Source organism: Rattus norvegicus, chromosome 5 (assembly GCF_036323735.1).
Source record: "Rattus norvegicus strain BN/NHsdMcwi chromosome 5, GRCr8, whole genome shotgun sequence".
Taxonomy (NCBI): domain Eukaryota; kingdom Metazoa; phylum Chordata; class Mammalia; order Rodentia; family Muridae; genus Rattus; species Rattus norvegicus.
The window spans coordinates 14117446-14144831 of NC_086023.1; the positions used below are offsets into that span (position 1 = coordinate 14117446).

General features: G+C 43.5%; 2 protein-coding genes and 1 long non-coding RNA gene across 23 annotated transcripts in view; 1 reads left to right on the forward strand and 2 right to left on the reverse strand.

Annotated features, from left to right (window-relative positions):
- Mcmdc2 (minichromosome maintenance domain containing 2) overlaps positions 1 to 2990 on the reverse strand; it is a 48827-nt gene extending 45837 nt beyond the window's left edge. For 6 of the 13 annotated variants that reach the window (XM_006237787.5, XM_039110523.2, XM_006237785.5 and 3 more), the window contains exon 1: positions 13 to 2734. In XM_006237787.5, the coding sequence (XP_006237849.1) occupies positions 13 to 130 (118 nt within the window). In that variant the 5' untranslated portion in view covers positions 131 to 2734. Of the gene's footprint in view, positions 1 to 12; positions 2735 to 2885 lie in introns of those variants that run through there. The other 7 variants (XM_063288171.1, XM_063288170.1, XM_063288173.1 and 4 more) reach the window with 5 other exon arrangements.
- Positions 1 to 27386, forward strand: part of LOC102556004 (uncharacterized) — a 66931-nt gene that overhangs the window by 38498 nt on the left and 1047 nt on the right. Inside the window, exons 5-7 of one of the 3 annotated variants that reach the window (XR_010066475.1) lie at positions 6109 to 6221; positions 7324 to 7413; positions 14520 to 17923. This is a non-coding gene — a long non-coding RNA (uncharacterized LOC102556004). Of the gene's footprint in view, positions 1 to 2728; positions 2947 to 6108; positions 6222 to 7323; positions 7414 to 14519; positions 17924 to 27386 lie in introns of those variants that run through there. The other 2 variants (XR_010066474.1, XR_010066476.1) reach the window with 2 other exon arrangements.
- Positions 11183 to 27386, reverse strand: part of Sgk3 (serum/glucocorticoid regulated kinase family, member 3) — a 126472-nt gene continuing 110268 nt past the window's right edge. For 6 of the 7 annotated variants that reach the window (XM_039109233.2, XM_063287121.1, XM_039109232.2 and 3 more), the window contains 2 exons: positions 24893 to 24982; positions 11183 to 13073 (listed from right to left, as the gene is read on the reverse strand). In XM_039109233.2, the coding sequence (XP_038965161.1) occupies positions 12903 to 13073; positions 24893 to 24982 (261 nt within the window). In that variant the 3' untranslated portion in view covers positions 11183 to 12902. The remainder of the gene's footprint in view (positions 13074 to 24892; positions 24983 to 27386) is intronic. The other variant, NM_001376043.1, reaches the window with a different exon arrangement.

Genomic DNA, 27386 nt, shown 5'->3' on the forward strand with positions numbered 1-27386 from the left:
TCGCTGACATACCATTGTAGTACTTGCAGTCGTCCATAAACTTTTGGAGGCCTCCACTTCTGTCAAGGTAGACAAGGGCTGCCTCTTTCATTGGAAGCTTCCCCATCTTCTCCATGTTGGTAATCTCCATCAGGACAAGTTAACCAGAGGGGTGGGAAAGATTAAAGCGATGAGACCCATGTAAACAATGAGGAACAGAGCAAAGCTTACTTTTGAAGACCACTAAGAAAACTTACAATTTCTTAAAACATAAAATTGAGGATGCAAGTAGGTAAGCCTTCCAACTGAAAGGGAGACGAAAACCTAGCACTGATTGACCCCAGGACTGCACACATGCAAGCGTGTATTATTGACGCACACCTTCACGCCCATATAACACTTTAATCAACATTCAGTGACAGGAGCCTGCCAAAGACCACACACTTACCAGGATGCCCAGGAATGCACTACTAACGTGCAAATTGAAACTAATAATTTTAGATAATGCCAGTCCCAGTGTAAGCACAGGCTGAAGGATGGAAGGCACACTAATTCTCACCAGTCCAGTCTGTGATAGCAAGATGACTCACTGGGTAAAGAGGCCAAGTCTTGGGGCTGGAGATAGCTTTAGCTGACAGACAGAGGTATTAGACAATTAAGTCCTCTCTCCATTCTAAATCCTTGTCAGGGACAAACATAGAACATTAACCTGCAGAGGTAGAGAGGGGTATATAAAATATGCACTTACGCAAAAAACACTAATTATAAACAAGATATGCCATGCAGTCACTGTGATATTAGGAAGGATATGATTGAGATTGGAACCTGCCTTTAAGGACTCCAATCTAGAGAAGTCGGAAATAGTGACTAACACATTATCGAATCATTATCAGCTATCTGTCTGTATCTATTATTTATTGGCTAGCTCACTTTCCCTAGGCACCAGTAATACACAGACGAGCAAAGCAGTGTCTGTCCTTTAAAGAGTACAGCAAGCAGGGGTTGGGGATTTAGCTCAGTGGTAGAGCGCTTGCCTAGGAAGCGCAAGGCCCTGGGTTCGGTCCCCAGCTCCGAAAAAAAGAACCAAAAAAAAAAAAAAAAAAGAAAGACATGTATTCCACTTTAAAGGAATAGTAGTTTGTCTCTATGTGACTTAAGTATAATAATGCTGTCCCAGTTCGCTTGCCCAGCATGCACAAGGCTGGACTCAATCCTAGCATCACCTGAATGAATGAATGAATGAATGAATGAATGAATGAATGAATGAATTTTGGTTTTAGTATTCCTATAATGGCAGAGCTTTCCATATATACTAACACCCCCATTATAAGTCATATATCACTGACCTTACCCACCTATTACCTGTAGTTCAGGATACTTTGCACAGAAAAGTAAGTGGCTATCCTTTTTGTTATTACACTGGGGTCACAATCACTAATTTTAAATTTAATAATTTGACATTGCTAGAGTATCAGGGTTTTTTTTTTTGTTTTTTTTTTTTGTTTTGTTTTTTTTTTTTTGTTTTTTTTTGCCAGGTGTGCTCATGAACACATTTAATCCACAGGTCAGGAAGCAGAGGCTGATTGATCCCTGGGTTCTATAGCCTGGTCTGCAGATTGAGAATGGCCAGGGACAATACACAGAGAATCTGTGTCTCAAAACAAAACGAATCCCCTCCTCCACCAAGAACAACCACAGCAAAATTAGATTTCTGAAGTTGGAGGTCATTGAGTGAAATGGTTGTGTAAATTCAGACTGAGTTTTTTGAAGTCCAAAATAATTATATAGGGAAAGAGAAGTTTACAAAGTTTTTGAAAATAGAATCATGTCCATTTTATTTTTATTTTATTTTGGAAATTAGCTCCTTCCTGTTCCTGTGTGGAGAATGCTTTGAAACCGAACAGCCAATTATCAGTTTTCAACTAGTGTTGTATTTCTAAGAGATGGATGGACCAGTCCATATGTGGAACACAGCGAAATGGAGGCAATAATTCTAGAATCTTAAAGACTCTAATTCTGGGCTTCATGACCAACCTGTACCAACCACACAGAGAGGAAAAAAAAAATCAGTCGAGGCCAGGTCATGGTTGCAGAGAATAAGTAGGTTGGGCAGACTGAGTTCAAAGCTAGTCTCTGGCAGACAGGGTGGCGGTGGCCTTGATTCCAGCACTCAGGAGGCAGAGGCAGGCCTATCTCTCTGAGTTCCTGGATGGAGAGGGCTCTGCAAAGAGGACAGGGCTCTGCAAAGAAACAGAGCCTCGAAAAACAAAACAAAATGAACAGATAGTCTTGGTAGCCTTGGGCTACATATGCGTTCTACCGTAGTCTGAGTTGCATAACAAAGCCCTGTCTAGAAATCTCAAGTTTTGCCATGTCCACGGCCCGGTTCACCACAGCACCTCCAAACAAGTGGATTTTCATGTATCGGATTCTCGACAGTCAGCCAGATAGGAAAGGAGACGGGAAGTCGAGTGGAGTTCAGGGCCTTCGAAAGATGGGCATAGAGCCCAATTGTCTATTAAAAATGTCTTGCTGGGCAGTGATGGCACGCACCACCCAGGAGGCAGAGGCAGAAGGATCTTTGGGTTTGAGGCCAGGCTAGTCTACAGAGCGAGTTCCAGGACAGACAGACAGACAGACAGACAGACAGACAGTCTTGGGAATGAACGCATTTGCAAGTAGGGGATTATGAGGAGAAAAGGACATAGAACAGGCCACCGGAATAAATACAAGTCTTCCCTCCTGTCAGCGCCGAAGGAACCCTGAGGAGATGCGGAGACCAAGGCCCAAACACCTCAGAACTCAGTCACGAGAGCTAACGCGCCTGGCTTGCGGGGCCTGCAGCCCCTCAGGAGACCCCAGTGCCCTCGACCCAGTCACGCTGCCACCTCTGGAATTAGACCCACCTGCACCGCAGGACCCGCGTGGGACACGGAAGGCCTCCCGCGCAGGCGCACTCTCCCAACTGTCGGCTGGCGCGCAGGGCCTGCCGGGACCTCAGCCCTTCTGTCACCAGGGCAACCATAGTGCAGTTAGCTACCGGCACAGCAAAGAGATGGAGATACCTCTGCCTTTGCTGTCATCTAATCCAAGACAATATCTTCTGTGAAAATTTTTCAAATTCTGCTGGTGGGGATGCGAAATAGCTCAGTAAACTTCGGAAGCTGCAGAAGACTCTCAAAGTCCATGAGAATTGAGAATATGCATACACAGGAAACTTTGTATATTTAAACTTATACTATTACTCAAAATTGCCCCGAAGTGAACGACTTGGCTTCCAACTAGCGTCAAACAGCTGTGGTATAGCAACGCAAGACAACGCGATATTCCCTTGAGATAAAAAGAATTAAGGGCTAGCACAATATGGATGGCTCTTGAGTGCACTGTGCAAGATGAAAGACACAAAAGTTCCATGTTGTATGTTGCCATTCATATATGAAATAGCCAGGAATAGGCAAACACGAATACGAATTTGTGATAACCTAGGGCTTGGTAAGGCAGTGAAATGTGATTGATAATGGGTAAGGGTTTTCCCCCTAAAATTGTAAAGTACACATAACAAAATGTACCATTTTAGCCACTCTTGAGTAAAAGCTGAATGTCATAAAACTATGACACTGTTTCCAGTACTGAATCATCTTTCCCTAACTCTGTACCATTTATGGATTTCCCATATTTCTGGCAATAACCATTCTGTTGTCTTCTTAAAATTAGCTACTCCAGACCTCATAAATAGAACAAATACAGCATTTGTTGTCTTGTGTCTTTTATTCTACTTCATAAAATGTCCTTAAGGCTCATCCATGCTGTAGAATGTTAGAATTTTTTTATCTTAAGTGGACAGCAAACTGTTCGTTGTTTCTTTCCTTGGTGCTGGGGACTGACCCTGAACCCCCAGGCCTCACGAGTTGCTTGTGAGGTAATGGTGATACTCTAAAGTTGAACAAAGTCTCAGTAAAGCCTGTCAATTGCTGGTCTTGAGACAGGGTCTTTCTACTATAACCTAGGATAGCCTTACACTTACCTTGTAGCCGAGGCTGGCTCTGAACTCAGTTTGTAGCATAGGCAAGTCTCGAATTCACAATTTTGCCTCAGGTTCCATGTACAAGACTTTTTTTTTAAAGATTTATTCATTTATTATATATAAGTACACTGTAGCTGTCTTCAGACACACCAGAAGAGGGCATCGGATCTCTTTACAGATGGTTGTGAGCCACCATGTGGTTGCTGGGATTTGAACTCAGGACCTCTGGAAGAGCAGTCAGTGCTCTTAACCGCTGAGCCATCTCTCCAGCCCCCATGTACAAGACTTATAGGTGCATTTCACAATGGATAAATTCTATAGCATGAGAATTAAAGACCAATAGAAGTTTTACCAAACAACAAAACTCCTAAAAATTGGGTTGGCGCAAGTCTATTACTTGGCATAATTGACCTCCTTCCTCTTCAGGGGAAAGGGTTTCAGTTAGGAAACCATGATGTAATGTGTGTCCCACAGCTTTGAGTCACATATACGAGCACTTTTTTTTTTTTTTTTTTTGTATTTTTGTTTTGCTGACTCTCAGACTGTTTTGCTGACTTTGTAAACATGAGAACACAAACATGTCTTTTGACACTCTGACTCCAAATTTGGGGGACAGTTTTCCCTTTCTTTAAATGTAAGTGAGAAGCAAAGCAATGAAAGCCTTGACTCCAGTGGTCGATTGCAGCTGGTTCACACTAACAATGCAGGGCCCGCACCTGCTGCTGCTTCACTGTGACAAAACAGTGAAAAGTGAGCAAGCACACTTTCTACATCTTCTGTTCTTATGGCCCCTGTGGAAGGCCCAGGCAATGATCATCTTCAGTGTCAGGTGGATGGGATTTAGAGTCACCTGGGAAACATGAATCTGTGTGGATCTGCGAGAATTTTTCGAGAGAGGTTTAAGAGGGGGAGATCCACCCTAAATATGGAGCAGTGCCCTGTGGATGGACATTCTGGGCTGCACAAGAGGGAGCTCATGAAATATCAGCATTTATCTCTGATTCCTGACTGAAGACCCAATGTGACCAAGTGCTTGGCGCATCTGCCTATGCCACCAGGACCAACCGTTCCTTCAAACTGAGCAAATCCAGCTCACTCTTAAGTTGCTTCTGTTTGCTGTGTCACAAGAGCCAAAGGCAGTCTGGGGTTTTCCCAATCACCCATCCAACACACTGAAAACTCTCACTACCGGTTTTGACGGGGGAATGCGTGTATGCTGTAATCCTGGTTAGTGAGACAGACCTCAAGGAATGAAGTCAGCTGTGGAGCTTCTGAGGTAGGGAAATTAAAGCCCCCCTCCCCCTTTGGTTAGATATTCTCAGACCTGAATGCAACTTCTCAGGATGTCACAGGCATCTCAGTCCACAAAAGAATTAATCAGGGGGCTGGGGATTTAGCTCAGTGGTAGAGCGCTTACCTAGGAAGCGCAAGGCCCTGGGTTCGGTCCCCAGCTCCGAAAAAAAAGAACCAAAAAAAAAAAAAAAAAAAGAATTAATCAGAAGATGAAGAAGGTAGGAGGTGAGAAAAGAATCTAGGATCAAAAGAGGCCATGGTGGAGGTCTGAGGGAACCGCCAGGGACACCGGGGCTGCTGAGGCCAATGGCTTCCACTTGCCACTGCTTCCCCTCACCCCACCCCACCCAAACCCCAGCATCATGTGGAACCTGCTAGAGCCAGAGGGATCTGGAAACCACACTTCACCTGGGAATGACAGAGTGGCCAATTCATCTTCTAAGCATTTCTTCTTTATTTTGAGTTCCTCTTTTCCATGTAAGGCTCGCAATGGCTCTGCTTGTGTATCAGTCGTTTCAGGGTTACAGCTTCTCTACCCAGTTTAAGGTCGTCTTTGGCCATATGTATGCTCCTTTTCTTTCTCTCGTTACCCACTCCCTTAATTTTAACATGCCATACAGTTAACAATATCTAAAATTCATGGACCCTAACTCCACCCTAACTTTCCCTTCTCACCTACTTTTTGTGGACTATTTCCCCAATTAGATTAATACTTTATCTTTTTTCTTATCCACCCTACTTCTCTTTCATTCTTAATCTTAGTAAGTGAAGTTTGAGTCTACTACACTCTGCCTTTGTTTATCTTCCAACAGTTACTGATGTCAAGTGCTAGTGACCAGTATGACCCTGCTCAGTGGTAATAAGGGCACCGGCGACTGCTTTCCCAGCCACTTTCCCACTCAGGAAATAATAAAGCTTATATCAGGTATGTTGAGCACCCAGACTAAGGAATTATTTTCTGAACTCAATTCTACCATATTTAATTCCTACCTGATCATCAAAAATACTCAACCTGGGGGCAGGATAGATGGTGCAGCAGGTGAGTGCTTCCTGCCCTTGCAGAGAATGCAGGGTTGGTTTGTTGCACCCGTATGATGGGTCCCCTGGGTAACTGCAGCTCCACAGACTTGATGCCACTGCACGTGTGGTAGGACACTCACTCACTTAGGCTAACACATACTCATAAACAAATCCTATGCCACGTAGTGAGAAGAGTTAGATAAGTGCCAGAGAACTCGAAATATAATTCTAAGTGTGTCTGAAGACACGAGTTTTTGAATGAAATAAGGAAGACAATGGATAATAGGAAAGAGGAATTAAACAAAGAGAAACTTATTTGAAATGGTGGAAATAGAGCACACAGGAAGTCTCAGCAACAGAAGAGATTAACAGTCTATCTGGGCCTGCAGACAAGATAGAGGAACCAGATCAATCCCACAAGGACAGAGATAATAAAAAGGTTCCAATGAGACTCTCAAGATGTATGTGACACCCTGAGAGACAAAATCTGTGGCTATAAGCGTAAAGGAAGAACCGCCTCGATCTAAAGGCACAAAAAACATTTTCAAAAGAACTGAAACAAAATAAAACTGAATCATTAGAAAAAAAATGCCAATCCAAATCCAGGAGGCACTTAGGACTCCTCATCAATGACATTAGACAGTATCCTTCCCTCACCATAATAAAACTAAAACTCCAAATCAAAAGAACAAGCGTGTGTAATGTACCAAGAGAAGAGTAAAGTCTGTGTAAGATATAAAGGTAGGCCCACCAGAGTAACAGCAGATTATTCAAGTGCACTTTAAGAACCAGGAGGGCTGGACAGATGTATTTAAGGTCCTGACAGACAACAACTGCCCACCAGACTACTATACTGAGCTGCCTGTAGGCACACATCTTTGGAAACTTGGTTCCCGTTTTGTAGTGCTGTCTGGTGAGATGTGGAATGTTTTGGAAGTACAGCCCTCCTGAAGGAAATGAATTTTGGGGGTGAGCTTCGATGGTCTACAGCCTTGTTCTCCTAGCAGGTCCCTCTCTGCTGTGTGCCACTGAAAATATAACCAGTCATCTTCCCATTCCTACAAACCCCACTGCTGATGGACCCTCCCTCCGGAATGGTAAGACAAAACAAATTCTTCTGTAAGGTGCCTTTGGTCTAGAGTACCGTGAAAACGAAACAGTTAACAGAAAAGTAACTGACTCAGCAAAGTTATTCTCACAATTAAAAAAAAAAACTTTCTGTGATAAAAATAGGCTAAAGGGATTAAGTCCAGTACGCCAGCTCAGCAGAAAACACACTAAGAAATCTTTCTGACCAAAGAGAAAAGTAAATGCACCCCTGCAGCCACGGGGGGGGGGGGACCGTGCTAGAACGATAGTTAAGCAAGAGAAGAGGAAAAATACCAAACACTACAAAATCAACAAGATGTCAGGAATAAATATACAGCTTTTAATAATAACTCTAAATACAGTCTCAACCAAAAGACATTCATGGAGAGGATCCAAACGCAGAGATCATGTACTTGTATTAACTGGACTCAACAGGTTATTTTAAAAAAGACATGAAGTTGGGAGAGAAACATGCATGTTATGGGGGGAGACCAGAGTGAGGCACAGATAAGGAAAAATACATTGTATACATGGATGAAATTCTCAAAGAATAAATACAAACGTAAAAACCCTAGGTAATGAAGTCGTCTAGCTACTATCCATCAAAATGTACCTCAGATTATTTTCCTCTGTACTTGTGATAAATGTCTTCAATTAAGATTAACACCCAGGGCCAGAGAGATGACTCAGTGGTTTAGAGAATTTGCTGCTCTTCCAGAGGGTCAGAGTTTAGCTTCTAGCACCCCTTTCAGGTGGTTTGCAAGCACCTACATCTCCAGTCTCTGGAGACCTGAGTCCCTCTTCTGGCCTCTTCTGGCCTCTGCATACACATAGTAAATATATATATATATATATATATATATATATATATATATATATATATATATATACACACACACACACACATGTATATATATACACATATATACATATGTGGTGTGACATATATATACATATATATGTATATATATATGTGTGTGCATGCACACACACATAAACATTTTTAAGAGATAAGTGTCAGTGATCAATATCAATGTGTCATTAGCAAAGTAAACTAATGTGTCCGTGTGTACACACACATACACACACGGAATTGAACTCAGGGCCTCAGGGATACTAGGCAAGCCGTCCACCACCGAGCCATGCTGTGACATGTGGATGTCACAGAACAGCCTGTAGGTGTCATTTCTCTTTCCTTCCATCACGTAGGTCCTGGGTATTAAACTCTGCTCATCAGGCTCGGTGGCAAAGATGACCGGTAAACCATCTTGCCAGCCTGTAAGCCTCAGTTTTGAATGACTCGTGGCTACCACTGGTCACAGAAATGCCTAACACAGCAAGGATATATTTACTATCTAAAAAGAACTGAAGAGGTCTAGTAGAGATTCCAACTGGCCATTTGTGTGGTGTGACAGCACTACAGTTCTCAGACTTCTGCGTTCCTCCAGTTAACTATTAAAACATAAGAAAACATAAGAACATCTAAATATGGACCTCATTGTAGGCTTCCCCACATACGTTTAACCAAAACTGAGTAGAAACATTTCACACTTCTCTTTATCATTCATTTCTCACAGTGCAGTAGGTGTGGGGAACGATGAACCCAAGAGATAAGCCCTGCAAGAGTTTATGATAAAAATTTAGGTGCTACTTTTGAATACAGATTTATAAAATCATCGTGTGTCTGGTTCTCCCAGTAAGCAGGGTTAACATTTTTATTATAGCCAAACATATGTAAAAACTATCTACCTTTTACATGTGAGATTCTTTGACCACTTCTTAACTGTTATAGAATGGCTTGTGTACTAATAACTTACTCTCTGCTGTTGCAACGTTAGTTAAATTTCAAAAATTATATTTGAACACAGCACAGCATTTTTCTTTCTTTCTCAGTTCATTTACTGTGTGCAAAACTGAACATTTAAGAACTGAAAAATGTTTCCAAAAATTACACTTGTGTACGAGAGTGAAATTTATGGTTCTTTTCTACTATGTGGGTCTCAGGGACTGAACTCTGGTAATCAGAGTCAGTGGCAAGTACCCTTACCTGGTGAGCCCCCTTGCCTGTCCTGAAAAATGGTTTGTAGGGAGGCCTGCCACCCACTAAGATGTGTTTAAAAGATTGCAAATGAGCAGCAACACAGTTTACCATGATGCTAATAGTGTGAAATAAACACAAATAGATCTCTTACTGGAATTCTATCAGTGAAGCTGAGAACAACTTTTTCCTAGTATCAGTTTAATATATATGAAAAGTGGCAAAGAACCCAAATACTTGAAAAAATTTTGTGGGTTTACTTGTTTTCATTTTGTGTGCATATGTGAGTGCATGTGCACCATGTGCATGCTGGGTACCTAAGGAGACCAGATGGTGGTTGGAGTCCCTAGAATTGGAGCCACATTGTGTGTCCCCAGGTGGGTACTGGGAACCAGATCCTGGTCCTTTGCAAGAACAGCAAATGCTCTTAATTTTAGATGCATCTCTCTTGTACAGAGCCATATTGGATTTGGGCCTAGCCGCTTTTTGACTGCATGGTTCAAAGTGACTAGGTGACTCTGGGCTGTCTGGCCACAGAGACTCACCCCTAAGATGACTTAAGTCTTAAGATTGTTGAATGAAAGCCTCTCCCATGAATTTACGGCACAGGAAGATAACATTCAAGGGATGCCTCAGCTCCCTTAGCAGATACCTGTTACCTCCTGAATCAACACCCAGTGTCTCCACCGCCTGACCTCTTTGCCTCCAGCTATCACTACCTATATCCGCACCTCCCCCTCCTCTGTGTTTCACAAAGGACACTCCCCCTACCTGAAAGCCTTAAAAGCTGTAACGTTCATCCCAATAAATGAGACCTTGACAACAGAATCTTGCTTGGTCTCCTTAGGGCCAAGGGTAGCGCCCCTTCGGGACTCTGAATAACTGGGTCCCTGCTGGCGGGGACACTCTCTAGGCCCCGTCCCAATACGCCTATACACATTACTACTCAGTTTTGCTGTTAATTTCTCTAGTACACAAACATGACTTAATATTTCAAGGTATTCAGACCATCAAAAACCCATGATATGGTTTCATATTACTGTGATTTCAATGCTTGTGTTCCCACATAACTCATGTGTGCCATCTAAGCCCTCAGTGAGAATAATCAGGAGGGACTCTGGGAAAGCAAAGGAGATTGCCCCTGAGAAAGTAAAGCCTCTTTCTTCTAGCTCACCGGCTCCAGCAGGGAGACCCCAACTACGAAGAAGAGGCTTTGCTTGAATAACAAACCTTAAACAGCAACAACACCCCCTCCCCCCCACCCCCACCCCCAGGCCCAGGACCTTCCTCAACAAGTTGTAATTCACAAGCCATAATGCTAGGCTGAGGAGGCTAAGGTGAGAGATAGCTCTAAAACCAAAACCAACAGGCAAAGAACTAACCTCCCAAATGACCTGTGAGATTATTTTGGTAGTTGGCATGAAATAGTCCAGTTGTTCAAAAGTCATATATTTAATAAGGCAGAATATGGGAGAAAAGTTAAACTTGAAAATTAGATTCCCCCCCGGAACTATATATATGTGTGTGTGTGTGTGTGTGTGTGTGTATACATATCTCTCTCTGTGTGTGTGTGTGTGTGTGTGTGTGTGTGTGTGTTAGTATAAAATATTTGGGTAATTCATTCCACCCAAATATTTTGACAAAGTCGTATACCTTTTTCTCCCACAAAAATAACTCATTTTAGTAGTTACTACTATAACCATTACTAGTTTTAATTTAAAATAACAACAGAAATTAGATGATCATTAAACGTTTGCTAATTTTATTATATTACATAGGTCTATATTTCTTGTGATCCAAAAAAACATCAAAAATCTAAATTTTCTTTTTAAAAGTACAATATTACACTTTAATTTTTGGCAATTTAATTAAGGGATATTAGAGTAAAAAAAATCATGTATGTACAATTTTTGTTTTGATTCATAACCAACCAAAAACTCCGTTATTAAAGTAGAGATGACAGAAGTAGCCTGGATCGAGTTATGTACAGTGTAGGCGTAACATCTCACCCGTGAGGGAGATCCAGTGTACTGCATGCACACAAAGACTACCTGTCACACTGAAGCACCGCCTGTCCCCATCCTGCTGAACGTATTTTAGCCAAAGGGTACTGACGAGAAATATTTCTCACTTGCCAAGGTAACACATCCAAGGAAAGTTTGTTCTTAGCGCAGCTAAGCTCATGCTGCTGTCCCCTTAAGGACCTGGGAAGCTGTCCTCCAGGAGCTGGAGTCCCAAGAAGCACCCTCTGAACCTAACATTTTACCATCATGAGTGCAGATGGTAACCGACAGGTTGTTCTGAACTACTTCTAAGACACATAAAGATAGCAAGAGGCATGTGTGCACGTCAGAGATAGGGAATGCTCTGATTAGCATTCACGAGGCCTCATGCATGTCTGATCCCTGCACTACAACACGAGTAATACTGAAAACGTTACACTAAATTACTGTTACCTTTTGTTGGAATGTGGTGGGGACACACACTCACACTGACCCAGACTTGCGGTTTTACTACTTAATTCACAACTAAGTAAACATTACAGAAGGCTACTTCTTTTCTGTCACTTTAAAAACATGATCAATTAAGAAGGCAGTTTTGAAATAGCTATCTGCAAAAACAGACACCAAGGCTTAGTGGTGTCTACTAAACCTTCCAAGGGTCAGAAGGAACATAAATAGAAAACATTTCTAATATAAACACGTGACAGAGACATCTATGTTTGGCACCACCTTAAAAAAAATATCTGGTAGCATTTTATTACTTCTCAGTTCGTTGAGAATTCTAAAAATTCCTGGATGTTAAGTATTTTCTTTTCCTTTAGAGGAAAGTGATGCATGGATGGGATCTGGGTATTCCAAAAGCAAATGGCTGCCTTCTGCTTTTTCTTATGGGGCTGCAAATGAGTGGCTGCGAATGCCCACTAGCAGCCGGGGCGTCAGCTCATCTGCCTCTGTGCTGGAGTCTGACTAAGAAGCAAAGAGTAAATTATCATGGGAAGATAGGGTTTCATCATAAACCATCACAAACCATCATGTACCATTTGCATAGTTTCGCTATGATAAAAGGCATAGAATTACAGATATTAATACATCTTAACTGTAACAGACTATTAAAACAGTCTATCTTGGATGTGTTAGTGTAAACTTAACAGGAAAGAAAAACAGTCAATAGCAAAAAGTTATCTTTAAAAATAGGTTAATGCTAAGAATAATAGCTTTAAATTTTTGTTTAAAAATAAGCTTAATAAACAAGAATACAAATTTAAGTTCAAAACTTAGCTCTTTGAAATGCCCTATTATTTCTTGCATACAGCAGAAAATATGTATTTCATAGTTTTCACTGTTACATATAAAAATGAGGCACTGTTATACAAAGTTGAATATATTCACACAAATAAGTGTTTCCAACTCTTCTGCAGGCTAGAGGTTGCTCCTCGGTTTCTGAATGATAGAGTGTTCACAAAAATAAGTCTTCTGAAGGAGGGGCGTAAGAAAAACCAACAAATGCATCGTCTGCCTCCAGAACACTGGCATTCACTATAGAATAGTCAGAAGACACGCACACAGAATAGGGCACCGTTTCTTCAGTGAAGACGGCATCGAAGTTTCTGATATCGTCTGGTCCAGCCTGAAACATCAAAAGCATAGAATCACCACTTTAGCTTTTCTTTCAACTCAGTTCATTAACTTTTTCCATTAATGCAGTTCATCAAAGTGTCTTTACGACTTTGTGCATTTTCCCCGGCAAATTTAGATTTCCCCTGCGTTGTTACTGCTCCTCCTGTCCCCTTTACGGTTACAGTGAGACTTGTCTTTCTGCTGTGAAGTAGGAAGGGTAGGAAGGTACCAGTAAGGAAGAGCAGCGCAGCAGCTGCACATGTATACATCCATACCTTTCTCTACATCACCGTCCCTATGTGCAGAGACAAGGCTCAGGGAGATCTAGGACAGTATTTCACTCCGGGTCTGACTGTTCAGTTTCTCAAGTCTGGATGGGTAGAGCTTTAAGGAGCAGTGGGGCTATTTTAGGTAAAGCCATGAAGGGTGGATCTGGGCTCTAAGGGAAGGTCAGGAAGCATTGGTGCAGACATCCTTAGCTCTACAGGCCCGAGGGCAGCTGCTGGGAAGGGAGTAAGGCAAACACTTACTTCCAAGGCAATGTCTCACTCAACGTAACATTGAACCTTTGCCTTCAGCGAGAAGGAAAGATCTCAGGCTCTACAGAGAGAACCTGAGATACAAACTCCAGCGACCTGCTTGGAAACACCATGCTAAACCTCCAGTCTCCACAGGGAAGCAAAAGCCTTTACGCTCCAGGAGAAGAAGCCTGACTAAAGTACACAGATAAAGACTCAGGGCAGAGAAAGGAACCCCCGGCTATCAGTTAGCCCAGTAAAAATACAAATTAATCAGACAACAGGGAATGAACACGAACTTCGTGATTCTTCCATATAAGAAAATCTCCCTCAGAACACAAAGCACTCTAGGAATTATCGCATTCAAGTCTTTAGAATAAATGGAATTTAAGATGAATTTTAAAAAAGGATTTTATTTATTTAATGTATGTGAGTTCACTGTCTTCAGACTCACCAGAAGAGGGCATCGGATCTCATTACAGATGGTTGGGAGCCACCATGTGGTTGCTGGGAATTTAACTCAGGACCTCTGGCAGAGGAGTCAGTGTTCTAAGCGCTGAACCACCTCTCCAGCCCTTAGATACATTTTAAAGGGGCTGAAGAGATGGTTCAGTGGTTGAGAGCTGCTGGTAGACCCAGCTCAGCTCTTTCCCATGTCACTTTCTTTGTGTCAGCAAAAACACAAGGAAGGAACCCAGCAGCCACACTGGCCTGAGACTCCCAGTCTCACCCTTTCCTAACTTTCCCCATGCTCTTTTCAGATTTACTTAGTTCTGAACCAGCCTGCAGGAGTTCCTTCTCCCACCCCACACCCATTCCCTGAGGACTCTCCCTTTTGGTACAGACCCTGATTAGCCCTTTCTTGTAACCCTCTCTGCTGTTCCAAGACCATTTCCATCCCTCCTGCCACACTGACTAGCAAGGGCTGTCTCTTCCAGGAACCCCACGGCAGCCACACTCATACCCATACTCATGACCCAGAGAGCAACTGCAACCAAAGAACAGAGCCTTTACCCAACAAAGACAAGAACAGATGAGCACCCCAGGAACACCTTGAGCACTGAACTCCAGATGCCTACGCCTGGAAGATATAAACACGAACAGCCAAGACAACGAGCCTCTACCAGAATCCAGTCACCCTATCACTGCAGACCTGAAATGCAGTACAGCTGAAGCGCAAGACAGACTTCAAGATAGCAACTACGAACGTGCTCAGGGACTTCAGAAATGATGTGCATTTGGGTCTATTTTCATTTTTCTACATACTGACTGTCAGTTAAACCAGCACCATTTATTGAAGATTCTTTCTTTTTTTCCATTGTATATTTTTTGCTTCCTTGTCAAAGAGCAAATGTCCATAGGTGTGTGGGCTCATTTCTGGGTCTTCAGTTCTATCCCACTGATCTACCTGCCTGTCTCTGTACCAATACCATGCAGCTCTGTAGTACAGCCTGAGGTCAGAGATGGTGATTACCTCAGGAGTTCTTTTCTTTCTTTCTTTTTTTTTTTTTTGGTTCTTTTTTTTTTTTCCGGAGCTGGGGACCGAACCCAGGGCCTTGCGCTTCCTAGGCAAGCGCTCTACCACTGAGCTAAATCCCCAACCCCAGGAGTTCTTTTCTTGTTAAGAATTATTTTTGCTATCCTGTGTTTTTTGTTTTTTCCATATGAAATTGAGAATTGCTCTCAATTCTCAGTGAAGAATGGCCAAGACGCACCTAAAGAAATGTTCAACATCCTTAGTCATCAGGGAAATGCAAATCAAAACAACCCTGAGATTCTACCTCACACTAGTCAGAATGGCTAAGATCAAAAACTCAGGTGACAGCAGATGCTGGCAAGGATGCGGAGAAAGAGGAACACTCCTCCATTGTTGGTGGGATTGCAGACTGGTACAACCATTCTGGAAATCAGTCTGGAGGATCCTCAGAAAATTGGACATTGAACTGCCTGAGGATCCAGCTATACCTCTCTTGGGCATATACCCAAAAGATGCCCCAACATATAAAAAAGACACGTGCTCCACTATGTTCATCGCAGCCTTATTTATAATAGCCAGAAGCTGGAAATAGCCTAGATGTTCCACAACAGAAGAAAAAACACAGAAAATGTGATTCAATTACAAAATGGAATACTATTCAGCTATTAAGAACGAGGACGTCATGAGTTTTGTAGGCAAATGGATGGAACTAGAAAATATCCTGAGTGAGTTAACTCAGACCCAAAAGGACACGCACGATATGTACTCTCTAGTCAGTGGGTATCAGCCAAAGAAGTATGGAATACCCAGGATATAATCCACAGAACTCAGGAAGGTTAACAAGCCAAAGGGTCCAAGTGAGGATGATTCAATCTCACTTGGGAGGGAGAAGAAAGCAATCATGGGGGCAGAGGAAGGGAGGGATCTGGGTGGGAGAGCGGAGGGGGAGGGGAAAAGGAGAACATGACCAGGTACTGGAAGAGGGGGAGAGGAGTGAAGTTCAGAGGGCCAGCAGAATTAATGGAAACAGGCAACCTCAAGGAGTGGAAGGTGGGGAGACCCTCTAGACTGTACCAGAGACCTAGGAGGTGAGAGACTCTCGGGTCTCAAGGGGAGGGACCTTAGATGAAATGCCTAACAGTGGGGAGAGGGAACTCGTAGAGTCCGCCTCCAGCAGACAGACAGGGCATCAAGTGGAAGTACAGGGTTGCTATCTTACAGTCAAAAACTCTGACCCAGAATTGTTCCTGGCTAAAAGACATGCAGAGACAAAAATGGAGAAGACACTGGGGGAAAGAGGGTCCATCTCAGGGAGAGGCTCTAAGGCTTGACACTATTACTGATGCTATGGTTGAGTCTAGCATAACTGTCCTCCGAGAGGCACAACAAGCAGCTGACTGAGAGAAGCAGATACACCCAACCAAAGGACTGAAGTCGGGGACTCCTGTGGTTGAATTAGGGGAAGGGTGGAAGAAGCTGAGGAGGAGTGTGACCCCATAGGAAGACCAACAGTATCAACTAACCAAGACCCATCAGATCTCTCAGACACTGAGCCACCAAACACACGCAGCACACAGGCTGGTCCAAGGCCACGGACACATACACAGCAGAGGACGACCTGGTTTGGTCTCAGTGAGAGAAGATGTGCCTGACCATCGAGAAACTTGAGGCCCCGGGGAATGGGGAGGCCTGGAGGGGTGGAGGCCAGGGTGGTGGGTCATCCTCTTGGAGACGGGGGAAGGAGGAATGGGATAAGAAACCATCAGAGGGCAGAATGGGAGGAGGGTAACGAATGGGCTATAAAAATAAAAGCAATAAATGAATGAAAATTTAAAAAGACATGAATTATCATATGAATGAGATTATGAATAAATCCCTCAATAAAGTCTGTAAAAATACAAACAGTTGAATAAAATAATGAAATAACTCAAGACATGAAAGTATAATTTAAGAAAAAAGAATCACTAAAGTGATTAAATTGAAATAAAACAAATTTAAAAATTTAGGAAGTCAAACAAAACTTACTTCAGAGGTTAAGTCCTACCAACTACTGTATAATGGTTTCCTCCAAGACTGAAATACTCTACAGGAAAATCTCTTCAGCCGACAAGTCAACAAATAGCTTCAGGAAATACCTGAAACTCATCAAATTAGCTAGTTCCCATCCCTATCCACCTCCACCAAGCAAAGATTGTGACACACCAGAGAAGCTGCCTGGAAGGAGAAACCAGCCCCCTGCCTGGAAGAGGTTTAGACCAAGTGAATCACTGGAAGGGACACTCTCTAACCTGTGAAGTGACTGCAGGTTGTGAAGTGACTGCAGTGTAGTGTGCTCCAGGTTCCCAGATTTTGTGAGATGTCACCTGTGCTGGGGTGCGCTCTGGTAATGTAGCTATCTGAGTAATTTCTGCTCCTGTAAGTACCCCTCACCCATATTCCTATAAGTAACACCAATAAAACTTATTGGCTCCCCAAGTTGGACTTTGGTGGCATTTGTTTTTTGGTTTATCATGGGCTTCCTATCTGGGGTGAGTGTGTTGTTGGTCTCCCTGCAAAAAAGCCCTGCTACACAATATTAACGTTAACATAGTACAAGACATGGAAGAGTCTTGGGTGTTGAGGATGAAGTAGAAAAAAAAGATAGCTCAAAGAAATGTTAAATCTAAAAAAAAAATAGATCCAGCCAGAAAATATGCAGGAAATCTGGGAAACTATGAAAAGACCAAATCTACAAATAATATGCATAGAGAATAAACCCAGGTCAAATACAGAAAATAATTTTAAGAAAATAATAGATGATGATTTGTTCAGTGTAAAGGAGGTGCCAGGCTGGGGTGGTGGCGAAACACTCCTTTAATCCCAGCATGCCGGCAGGTCAGTCTCTGAGTTTGTGGACAGCCTGGTCCAGAGTGAGTTACAAGACAGCCAGGGCTACCCAGCAAAACGGTCTTGACAAACTAACTAAACTAACCAATCAACTAACCAAATGATTTCAGATAAAGAAGTAGGTGCCAAGACCTCGTGACTATACAGTGTCCAAGACCTCGAGACTATACAGTGTCTAAGACCTCGTGACTATACATTGTCTAAGATATCAAGACTATACAGTGTCTAAGACCTCATGACTATACAGTGTCTAAGACCTCGTGACTATACAGTGTCCAAGACCTCGTGACTATACAGTGTCCAAGACCTCGTGACTATACAGTGTCCAAGACCTCGTGACTGTACAGTGTCTAAGACCTCGTGACTGTACAGTGTCTAAGATATCAAGACTATACAGTGTCTAAGACCTCGTGACTATACAGTGTCTAAGATATCAAGACTATACAGTGTCTAAGACCTCGTGACTATACAGTGTCTAAGACCTCGTGACTGTACAGTGTCTAAGACCTCGTGACTATACAGTGTCTAAGACCTCGTGACTATACAGTGTCCAAGACCTCGTGACTGTACAGTGTCCAAGACCTCGTGACTGTACAGTGTCTAAGACCTCGTGACTGTACAGTGTCTAAGACCTCGTGACTGTACAGTGTCTAAGACCTCGTGACTGTACAGTGTCTAAGACCTCGTGACTGTAGAGTGTCTAAGACCTCGTGACTGTAGAGTGTCTAAGACCTCGTGACTGTACAGTGTCTAAGACCTCGTGACTGTACAGTGTCTAAGACCTCGTGACTGTACAGTGTCTAAGATATCAAGACTATACAGTGTCTAAGACCTCGTGACTATACAGTGTCTAAGATATCAAGACTATACAGTGTCTAAGACCTCGTGACTATACAGTGTCCACGACCTCGTGACTATACAGTGTCTAAGATCTCAAGACTATACAGTGTCTAAGACCTCGAGACTATGCAGTGTCTAAGACCTCGTGACTGTACAGTGTCTAAGACCTCGTGACTGTACAGTGTCTAAGACCTCGTGACTATACAGTGTCTAAGACCTCGTGACTGTACAGTGTCTAAGACCTCGTGACTGTACAGTGTCTAAGACCTCGTGACTGTACAGTGTCCAAGACCTCGTGACTATACAGTGTCCAAGACCTCGTGACTATACAGTGTCTAAGACCTCGTGACTGTACAGTGTCTAAGACCTCGTGACTGTACAGTGTCTAAGACCTCGTGACTGTACAGTGTCTAAGACCTCGTGACTGTACAGTGTCTAAGATATCAAGACTATACAGTGTCTAAGACCTCGTGACTATACAGTGTCTAAGATATCAAGACTATACAGTGTCTAAGACCTCGTGACTATACAGTGTCTAAGACCTCGTGACTGTACAGTGTCTAAGACCTCGTGACTATACAGTGTCTAAGACCTCGTGACTGTACAGTGTCTAAGACCTCGTGACTATACAGTGTCCAAGACCTCGTGACTATACAGTGTCCAAGACCTCGTGACTGTACAGTGTCTAAGACCTCGTGACTGTACAGTGTCTAAGACCTCGTGACTGTACAGTGTCTAAGACCTCGTGACTGTACAGTGTCTAAGATATCAAGACTATACAGTGTCTAAGACCTCGTGACTATACAGTGTCTAAGATATCAAGACTATACAGTGTCTAAGACCTCGTGACTATACAGTGTCTAAGACCTCGTGACTGTACAGTGTCTAAGACCTCGTGACTATACAGTGTCTAAGACCTCGTGACTGTACAGTGTCCAAGACCTCGTGACTGTACAGTGTCTAAGACCTCGTGACTGTACAGTGTCTAAGACCTCGTGACTGTACAGTGTCTAAGACCTCGTGACTGTACAGTGTCTAAGACCTCGTGACTGTACAGTGTCTAAGATATCAAGACTATACAGTGTCTAAGACCTCGTGACTATACAGTGTCTAAGATATCAAGACTATACAGTGTCTAAGACCTCGTGACTATACAGTGTCCACGACCTCGTGACTATACAGTGTCTAAGATCTCAAGACTATACAGTGTCTAAGACCTCGAGACTATGCAGTGTCTAAGACCTCGTGACTGTACAGTGTCTAAGACCTCGTGACTGTACAGTGTCTAAGACCTCGTGACTATACAGTGTCTAAGACCTCGTGACTGTACAGTGTCTAAGACCTCGTGACTGTACAGTGTCTAAGACCTCGTGACTGTACAGTGTCCAAGACCTCGTGACTATACAGTGTCTAAGACCTCGTGACTATACAGTGTCTAAGACCTCGTGACTGTACAGTGTCTAAGACCTCGTGACTGTACAGTGTCTAAGACCTCGTGACTGTACAGTGTCTAAGACCTCGTGACTGTACAGTGTCTAAGATATCAAGACTATACAGTGTCTAAGACCTCGTGACTATACAGTGTCTAAGATATCAAGACTATACAGTGTCTAAGACCTCGTGACTATACAGTGTCTAAGACCTCGTGACTGTACAGTGTCTAAGACCTCGTGACTATACAGTGTCTAAGACCTCGTGACTGTACAGTGTCTAAGACCTCGTGACTATACAGTGTCCAAGACCTCGTGACTATACAGTGTCCAAGACCTCGTGACTGTACAGTGTCTAAGACCTCGTGACTGTACAGTGTCTAAGACCTCGTGACTGTACAGTGTCTAAGACCTCGTGACTGTACAGTGTCTAAGATATCAAGACTATACAGTGTCTAAGACCTCGTGACTATACAGTGTCTAAGATATCAAGACTATACAGTGTCTAAGACCTCGTGACTATACAGTGTCTAAGACCTCGTGACTGTACAGTGTCTAAGACCTCGTGACTATACAGTGTCTAAGACCTCGTGACTATACAGTGTCCAAGACCTCGTGACTGTACAGTGTCTAAGACCTCGTGACTGTACAGTGTCTAAGACCTCGTGACTGTACAGTGTCTAAGACCTCGTGACTGTACAGTGTCTAAGACCTCGTGACTGTACAGTGTCTAAGACCTCGTGACTGTACAGTGTCTAAGACCTCGTGACTATACAGTGTCTAAGACCTCGTGACTGTACAGTGTCTAAGACCTCGTGACTGTACAGTGTCTAAGATATCAAGACTATACAGTGTCTAAGACCTCGTGACTATACAGTGTCTAAGATATCAAGACTATACAGTGTCTAAGACCTCGTGACTATACAGTGTCCACGACCTCGTGACTATACAGTGTCCAAGACCTCGTGACTATACAGTGTCTAAGACCTCGTGACTATACAATGTCCACGACCTCGTGACTATACAGTGTCTAAGATCTCAAGACTATACAGTGTCTAAGACCTCGAGACTATGCAGTGTCTAAGACCTCGTGACTGTACAGTGTCTAAGACCTCGTGACTGTACAGTGTCTAAGACCTCGTGACTGTACAGTGTCTAAGACCTGGTGACTATACAGTGTCCAAGACCTCGTGACTATACAGTGTCCAAGACCTCGTGACTATGCAGTGTCTAAGACCTCGTGACTGTACAGTATCTAAGACCTCGTGACTGTACAGTGTCTAAGACCTCGTGACTGTACAGTGTCTAAGACCTCGTGACTATACAGTGTCTAAGACCTGGTGACTATACAGTGTCCAAGACCTCGTGACTATACAGTGTCCAAGACCTCGTGACTATACAGTGTCTAAGACCTGGTGACTATACAGTGTCTAAGACCTGGTGACTATACAGTGTCCAAGACCTCGTGACTATACAGTGTCTAAGACCTCGTGACTGTACAGTGTCTAAGACCTCGTGACTGTACAGTGTCTAAGACCTCGTGACTGTACAGTGTCTAAGACCTCGTGACTATACAGTGTGCAAGACCTCGTGACTATACAGTGTCCAAGACCTCGTGACTCTACAGTGTCCAAGACCTCGTGACTATACAGTGTCTAAGATCTCAAGACTGTACAGTGTCCAGGAACTTGAGACTACATAGGCTTAGGGCCCAGGGGAAAGTCTAATACTATTATTCTGGTAAAGCAACGAAGCAATAAAATGGCTCCTGATGTCATACTGCTGTATCCACAGAGCAGCACCTCTTTATCCGGTGTCAGGGACGCCTCTCCTTGCAGCAGACAGGGGCTAACAGAGAGACCCACAACTGGACAATGTGCAGAGGGAGAGACTTTGAAGCACTCGGTCCTAAACGAGGTATCTTCGTCAAAGGTGCCCTGACTCCCACGAAGGCACAGGGATGCATGTGGGGGAGGAGGCAGAAAGATCTTAAGAGTTGAGGGTTATGGACGACGATAAGGAAACAGTGCCTTCTGGACACAACACGACTGACGCACATACGAACTGACTATGGCGGCATGCAGAAAGCTTGCACGAGTTCAAGCCAGATGGGGTCCTGGCTCAGCGAGGAGGAATGGACATGGGTTCCCACCCCGACCCAAGGAGCTATCTGCATTTGATACCCACTGGCAAGGGAAAAAAGATCAGCTTCCTCCAGTGGAATCTTTCTGGGTATATCGACCACCGTTCAGGCAGGCGGCATACCCGGGAGCAGATGGCCAACACGAAACTCATTCGGCGGCAGTATGTAGGCTTTCTGTCTCCTTTTGCTTTGGGCATTTTTAAAAATGTATTTATTTTTTGTCTTGTTGGTCTTTAGTTTCCTTATTTTGATTTCCATTTGTTCCACTGTGTATGTGTACTTTGCTTTTTTGGTCTTTGTGGCATTTCTTTTCTTTTAGTTTTTGTAGCTCTGGTTGTCCTGGAACTTGCTCTGTAGACCACGCTGGCCTCAAACTCAGATATATGCCTGTCTCTGCCTCCTGAGGCTGGGATTAAAGGTGTGCACCATTATGCTCAGCTGACTACATACTGTTAGGAGGGAGAACATCAAGTTGGGTGGGAAGGAAGTGGGTAGGATCTGAAAGGAAATGGGGAAGGGAAAAACATGATCAAAATGTATCACTGGCTACTCTTCTAGAGGACCGGGGTTCAATTCCTAGCACCTACATGGTGGCTCACAACATTCTGTAACTCCAGTCCTAAGAGATTTGACACCTTCTTCTAGCCTCCATGAACACATATACACATCCAGGTAAATACCCATACATGAAAGAAAAATAAAATATAAAAAAAAAAATAGTATTACAGAGGATCCATGTTTGGTTCCTAGCATCTACATCAGATGGCTCACAATGGCTTTAACTCCAATTTCATGGGATCCAACGCCCTCTTTTAGCCTCAGCAGGGGACACCGACACATGTGGTATTAAATGCATACTATAGACACACACACCCCTACACACACACACACAAGTAAATATTTTAGAATCCTTTCAGATCTGGGGCTTTATCCCAGTGGTAGAGCATCTGCCTCAGCAGCCCCCATGCCACTGTGCTCAGAACACAGACACCACTAACACAGAGCCTTTTCTCTATACATTTGCCTTCTCTTCAGTGAGGAATGAGGATGGAGCCTCCCTAACCCCCAGAGTGAAAATCAGGACCAGAACTCTCCTTAACAGAGTAGTCATTTCTGCAACTATCAATTCTGAACTACATGAAGTAAGTCAGGGTACAAATATTGCTGTGTTGGAGGGTATTTTATACCCAGTATGCACAGAGTCTAGCTTTAATCAAGCCAGAGTATACAGAGTAACTTTGAAAACATTGGCCTGGTCACATTTGTGTCATCCCAGGAGGTGTGGACAATCAGGTTCCTGGGCTCATTGGACAGCCAGTGAGAGCCTTTGTCTCACAACATAAGACACCAAGGATTTGCTCTGCCCTTCACACACAGATGTGCGTGCACACCCAAGAGGACACACAGCAACTTTGGAGCCACGCCCAGATTTGCATATTGGTGCTGTCACTTCTCATCTATCTGTGACTGTCCGTCTGCTAATTTATAAACAGATACACTAACGAGGGCACAACAGCAGTGAGTTTGCAGCTCATCTGAGGGGCAGATGTCCAGGAAGGAAGCTGCCCGTGGTCACTAACATTATTACCAACCTCCTGATGAATATCAATAGTCTATCTATTACCACGTTGATTCCTAAAACTTTACATGCTGCCAATTCTGTCAAATACATCTCTGATTGGCTTTTGGCTTAAAAAACACACTTTCAGGTACACTGCTTTCATTGGCAGATCTAACAAGGCTAGCTACTATGAACATTTGAATAATACTTTTAGTATTTCCTAGAAGAGATAGGACAATTTATATTTCCATGAAAAGATTTTAACTAGGGCTAAGGATACAGCTGGACTGATAAAGTATTCAGCAAGCAAGGAAGCAAGCATGAGGACCCAAGTGCAGCTCTCCAGGACCTACGTCAGGATCTGAGCAGCTGAGATGCAGACAGGTGGATCCCTGCAGCCAACTGGCAGGCCAGCCCAGCTGAAATGAGTCGGCTCAGGGTCAGGGGCAGAGCCTGTCTCAAAGACTAAAGTGGGCAAGACTGTGGAGGATGCTTCAACCTCTGGTCTATACACGCACATACACACACACACAGATACACCCACCCAAGTATGTATGTACAACACACACACACACACACACACACACACACACACCCCTATTCACAGACATTTATTTGGAAATAATTGCACTTGAATTTACTATGTACCGGTGATGACAACCTCCTTGGTTTCCATCTACTAAGAACATCCTTTTGACCTTTGCAAAGAAGCACTCATAATTACTATGCGGGAAGATGTTTAATTTAACTGTGGTCTTACTGGTCACCTTGAAGTTTCAGCTGCTTTCTACTTTTCACTTTTTGTGCAATGCTAGGCAAGTCCTCTACCACTGAGCCGGACACCTCTCAGTGACAGAACGCACAGATCCTTAGGTGCTGGCTCCTATTGCTCCAGTTGGCTGTGGGGATCCATTTCCAAAATCCTAATGAACTTAGGTCTAGGTTTTACTATGTTAGAAAAAATACATACTTACCACATTAGGGTTAAATGGCGGTGGGATCTTTTTTTGTACAAGGTCAGTCCAGCTGAGTGACTCAAAAAAAGGATGATTCTGGATTTCAAGCTAGAATATTAAAAAAAAATTTTTTTTAAGTATTCATTAAAGAATGTTATAAGCTTAAGCTACTTCCCCTTGCCGCTGGGTGTTTTGAGTGGAATATTTAGGTCCCTCTTGGTCATAGGCCCTGAAAAGGCAGCTATTTAGAGTCAGCTCCTTGTACATAAGTAATGTCACTTTCACAGACAGACACACACACACACACACACTTTCCCAACAGGTTAAACACGGTTAACAATTCTGCCCTAAATACTTCATGGAGTTTTAAAAGATGAGCATAAAAACATGGACATGAAAATGTTACAAAGAGTCGAAGTCTTACACAGGGGACGGATGTGAAAGCCATGGGAAGAGGCCTGCTTCCTCCAGGCACACCACTGCCGAGCCAGTCCTGGTTCTAAAACACTTATACAGTAGAGCGCTTGCCTAGGAAGTGCAAGGCCCTGGGTTCGGTCCCCAGCTCCGGAAAAAAAAGAACCAAAAAAAAAAAAAAAAAAACACTTATACAGTCAGAGTCAACCACCGAAGCTTGCGGGTAAGAAAAAACTTCCTAAGGAAAGTGATATCTGAAGTGGGCACTTGTAATTTCATTTGTGTGTGTGTGTGTGTGTGTGTGTGTGTGTGTGTGCGTGCGCGTGCGCAGATGCCCACAGAGGTCAAAGAATCAGATTCCTTGAAGCTGGTGTTGCAGGGGTTTGAGCCACTCAGCGTGTGTGCTGAAAACTAAACTCTGCTCCTTTTATTTCTTAAAAAACAAAATCAAGAAATAAAATGACACAGGACTATTGACTTCTAAAAGCTATATTAAGAACTAACCAGACAGTAAGTAAATAATAAGTAAGTAAATAAATAAATGGATGAATGGAGATTGTTTCTGACAACAGGAAACCAGTGAAAAGGTTAGTTTGGTTGAGAAAGTGAGTCCTACAGTTCAGAGAAGGAATGTTCTCATTCACGTTCATAGTCTCTTGTCTCCCCCCTCCTCCATGGTTGGTTAAATATGGAAGTTGGTAAGAAAGTTCAATGAGGTCTGTTTCTCAGACTTGTGGCCAGAATAATCAAATGGAAAATAAAGGCACTTCATGTGAAAAGAACACAGAAAATCAGCCAAGATTTTTCTTTTTTTTTTTTCTTTTTTTCTTTTCTAAGACATGGTTTCTCTGTGAGGCCCTGGCTGTCCTGGAACTCATTCTGCCTGCCTCTGCCTCCCGACTGTTGGGATTAAAGATGTGCACCACCACTACCCAGCTAAGATTTCAATTTTTTTATGACATGTAATGTGAAATTCTAGTTTTAGAGATTTTGTCTATGTGGTGTGTGTGTGTGTGTGTGTGTGTGTGTGTGAGAGAGAGAGAGAGAGAGAGAGAGAGAGAGACAGACAGACAGTGTGTGTGTGTGTGTGTGTGTGTGTGTGTGTGTGAGAGAGAGAGAGAGAGAGAAAGAGAGAGAGAGACAGAGAGACAGACAGACACAGACAGGCCAGAAAGAGAGACAGACAGGCCAGAGAGAGAGAGAGAGAGAGAGAGAGAGACAGACAGACAGACAGACAGTGTGTGTGTGTGTGTGTGTGTGTGTGTGTGTGTGTGTGAGAGAGAGAAAGAGAGAGACAGAGAGACAGACAGACACAGACAGGCCAGAAAGAGAGACAGACAGGCCAGGGAGAGAGAGAGAGAGAGAGACAGACAGACAGACAGACAGACAGACAGACAGTGTGTGTGTGAGAGAGGGAGAGAGAGAGAGACAGACAGACAGACAGTGTGTGTGTGTGAGAGAGAGGGAGAGAGAGAGAGAGAGAGACACAGACAGGCCAGAGAGAGAGAGAGAGACAGAGAGAGAGAGAGAGAGAGAGAGAGAGAGAGGCGCGCCAGAGGAAATGCTTGGTTTTTCTGTTGCTCTTGAGCTGATTCTTTTTTTTTGTTTTTTCTTTATTAACTCAAGTATTTCTTATTTACATTTCGATTGTTATTCACTTTCCCGGTTTCTGGGCCAACATCCCCCTAACCCCTTTCCTTCCCTTTCTATATGGGTTTCCCCTCCCCATCCTCCCCCCATTACCACCCTCCCCCCAACAATCACGTTCACTGGGGGTTCAGTCTTGGCAGGACCAAGGGCTTCCCCTTCCACTGGTGCTCTTACTAGGCTATTCATTGCTACCTACGAGGTTGGAGCCCAGGGTCAGTCCATGTATAGTCTTTGGGTAGTGGCTTAGTCCCTGGACTCGAGCTGATTCTTAGACACAGTTTTTCACTGTTGATTCAACTATTTGGGCTGCTCAATCCTGGAGACCCTTCCGTTTCTCCCTCTCCAGTTGGGGTTATAGAAGCATGTACTGTGCTTCTCACATGGGTCCTGGGGATCGGATGCAGGCCTCAGACTTGCTCAGCAAGTGCTTCACCAACCAAGTCATCTC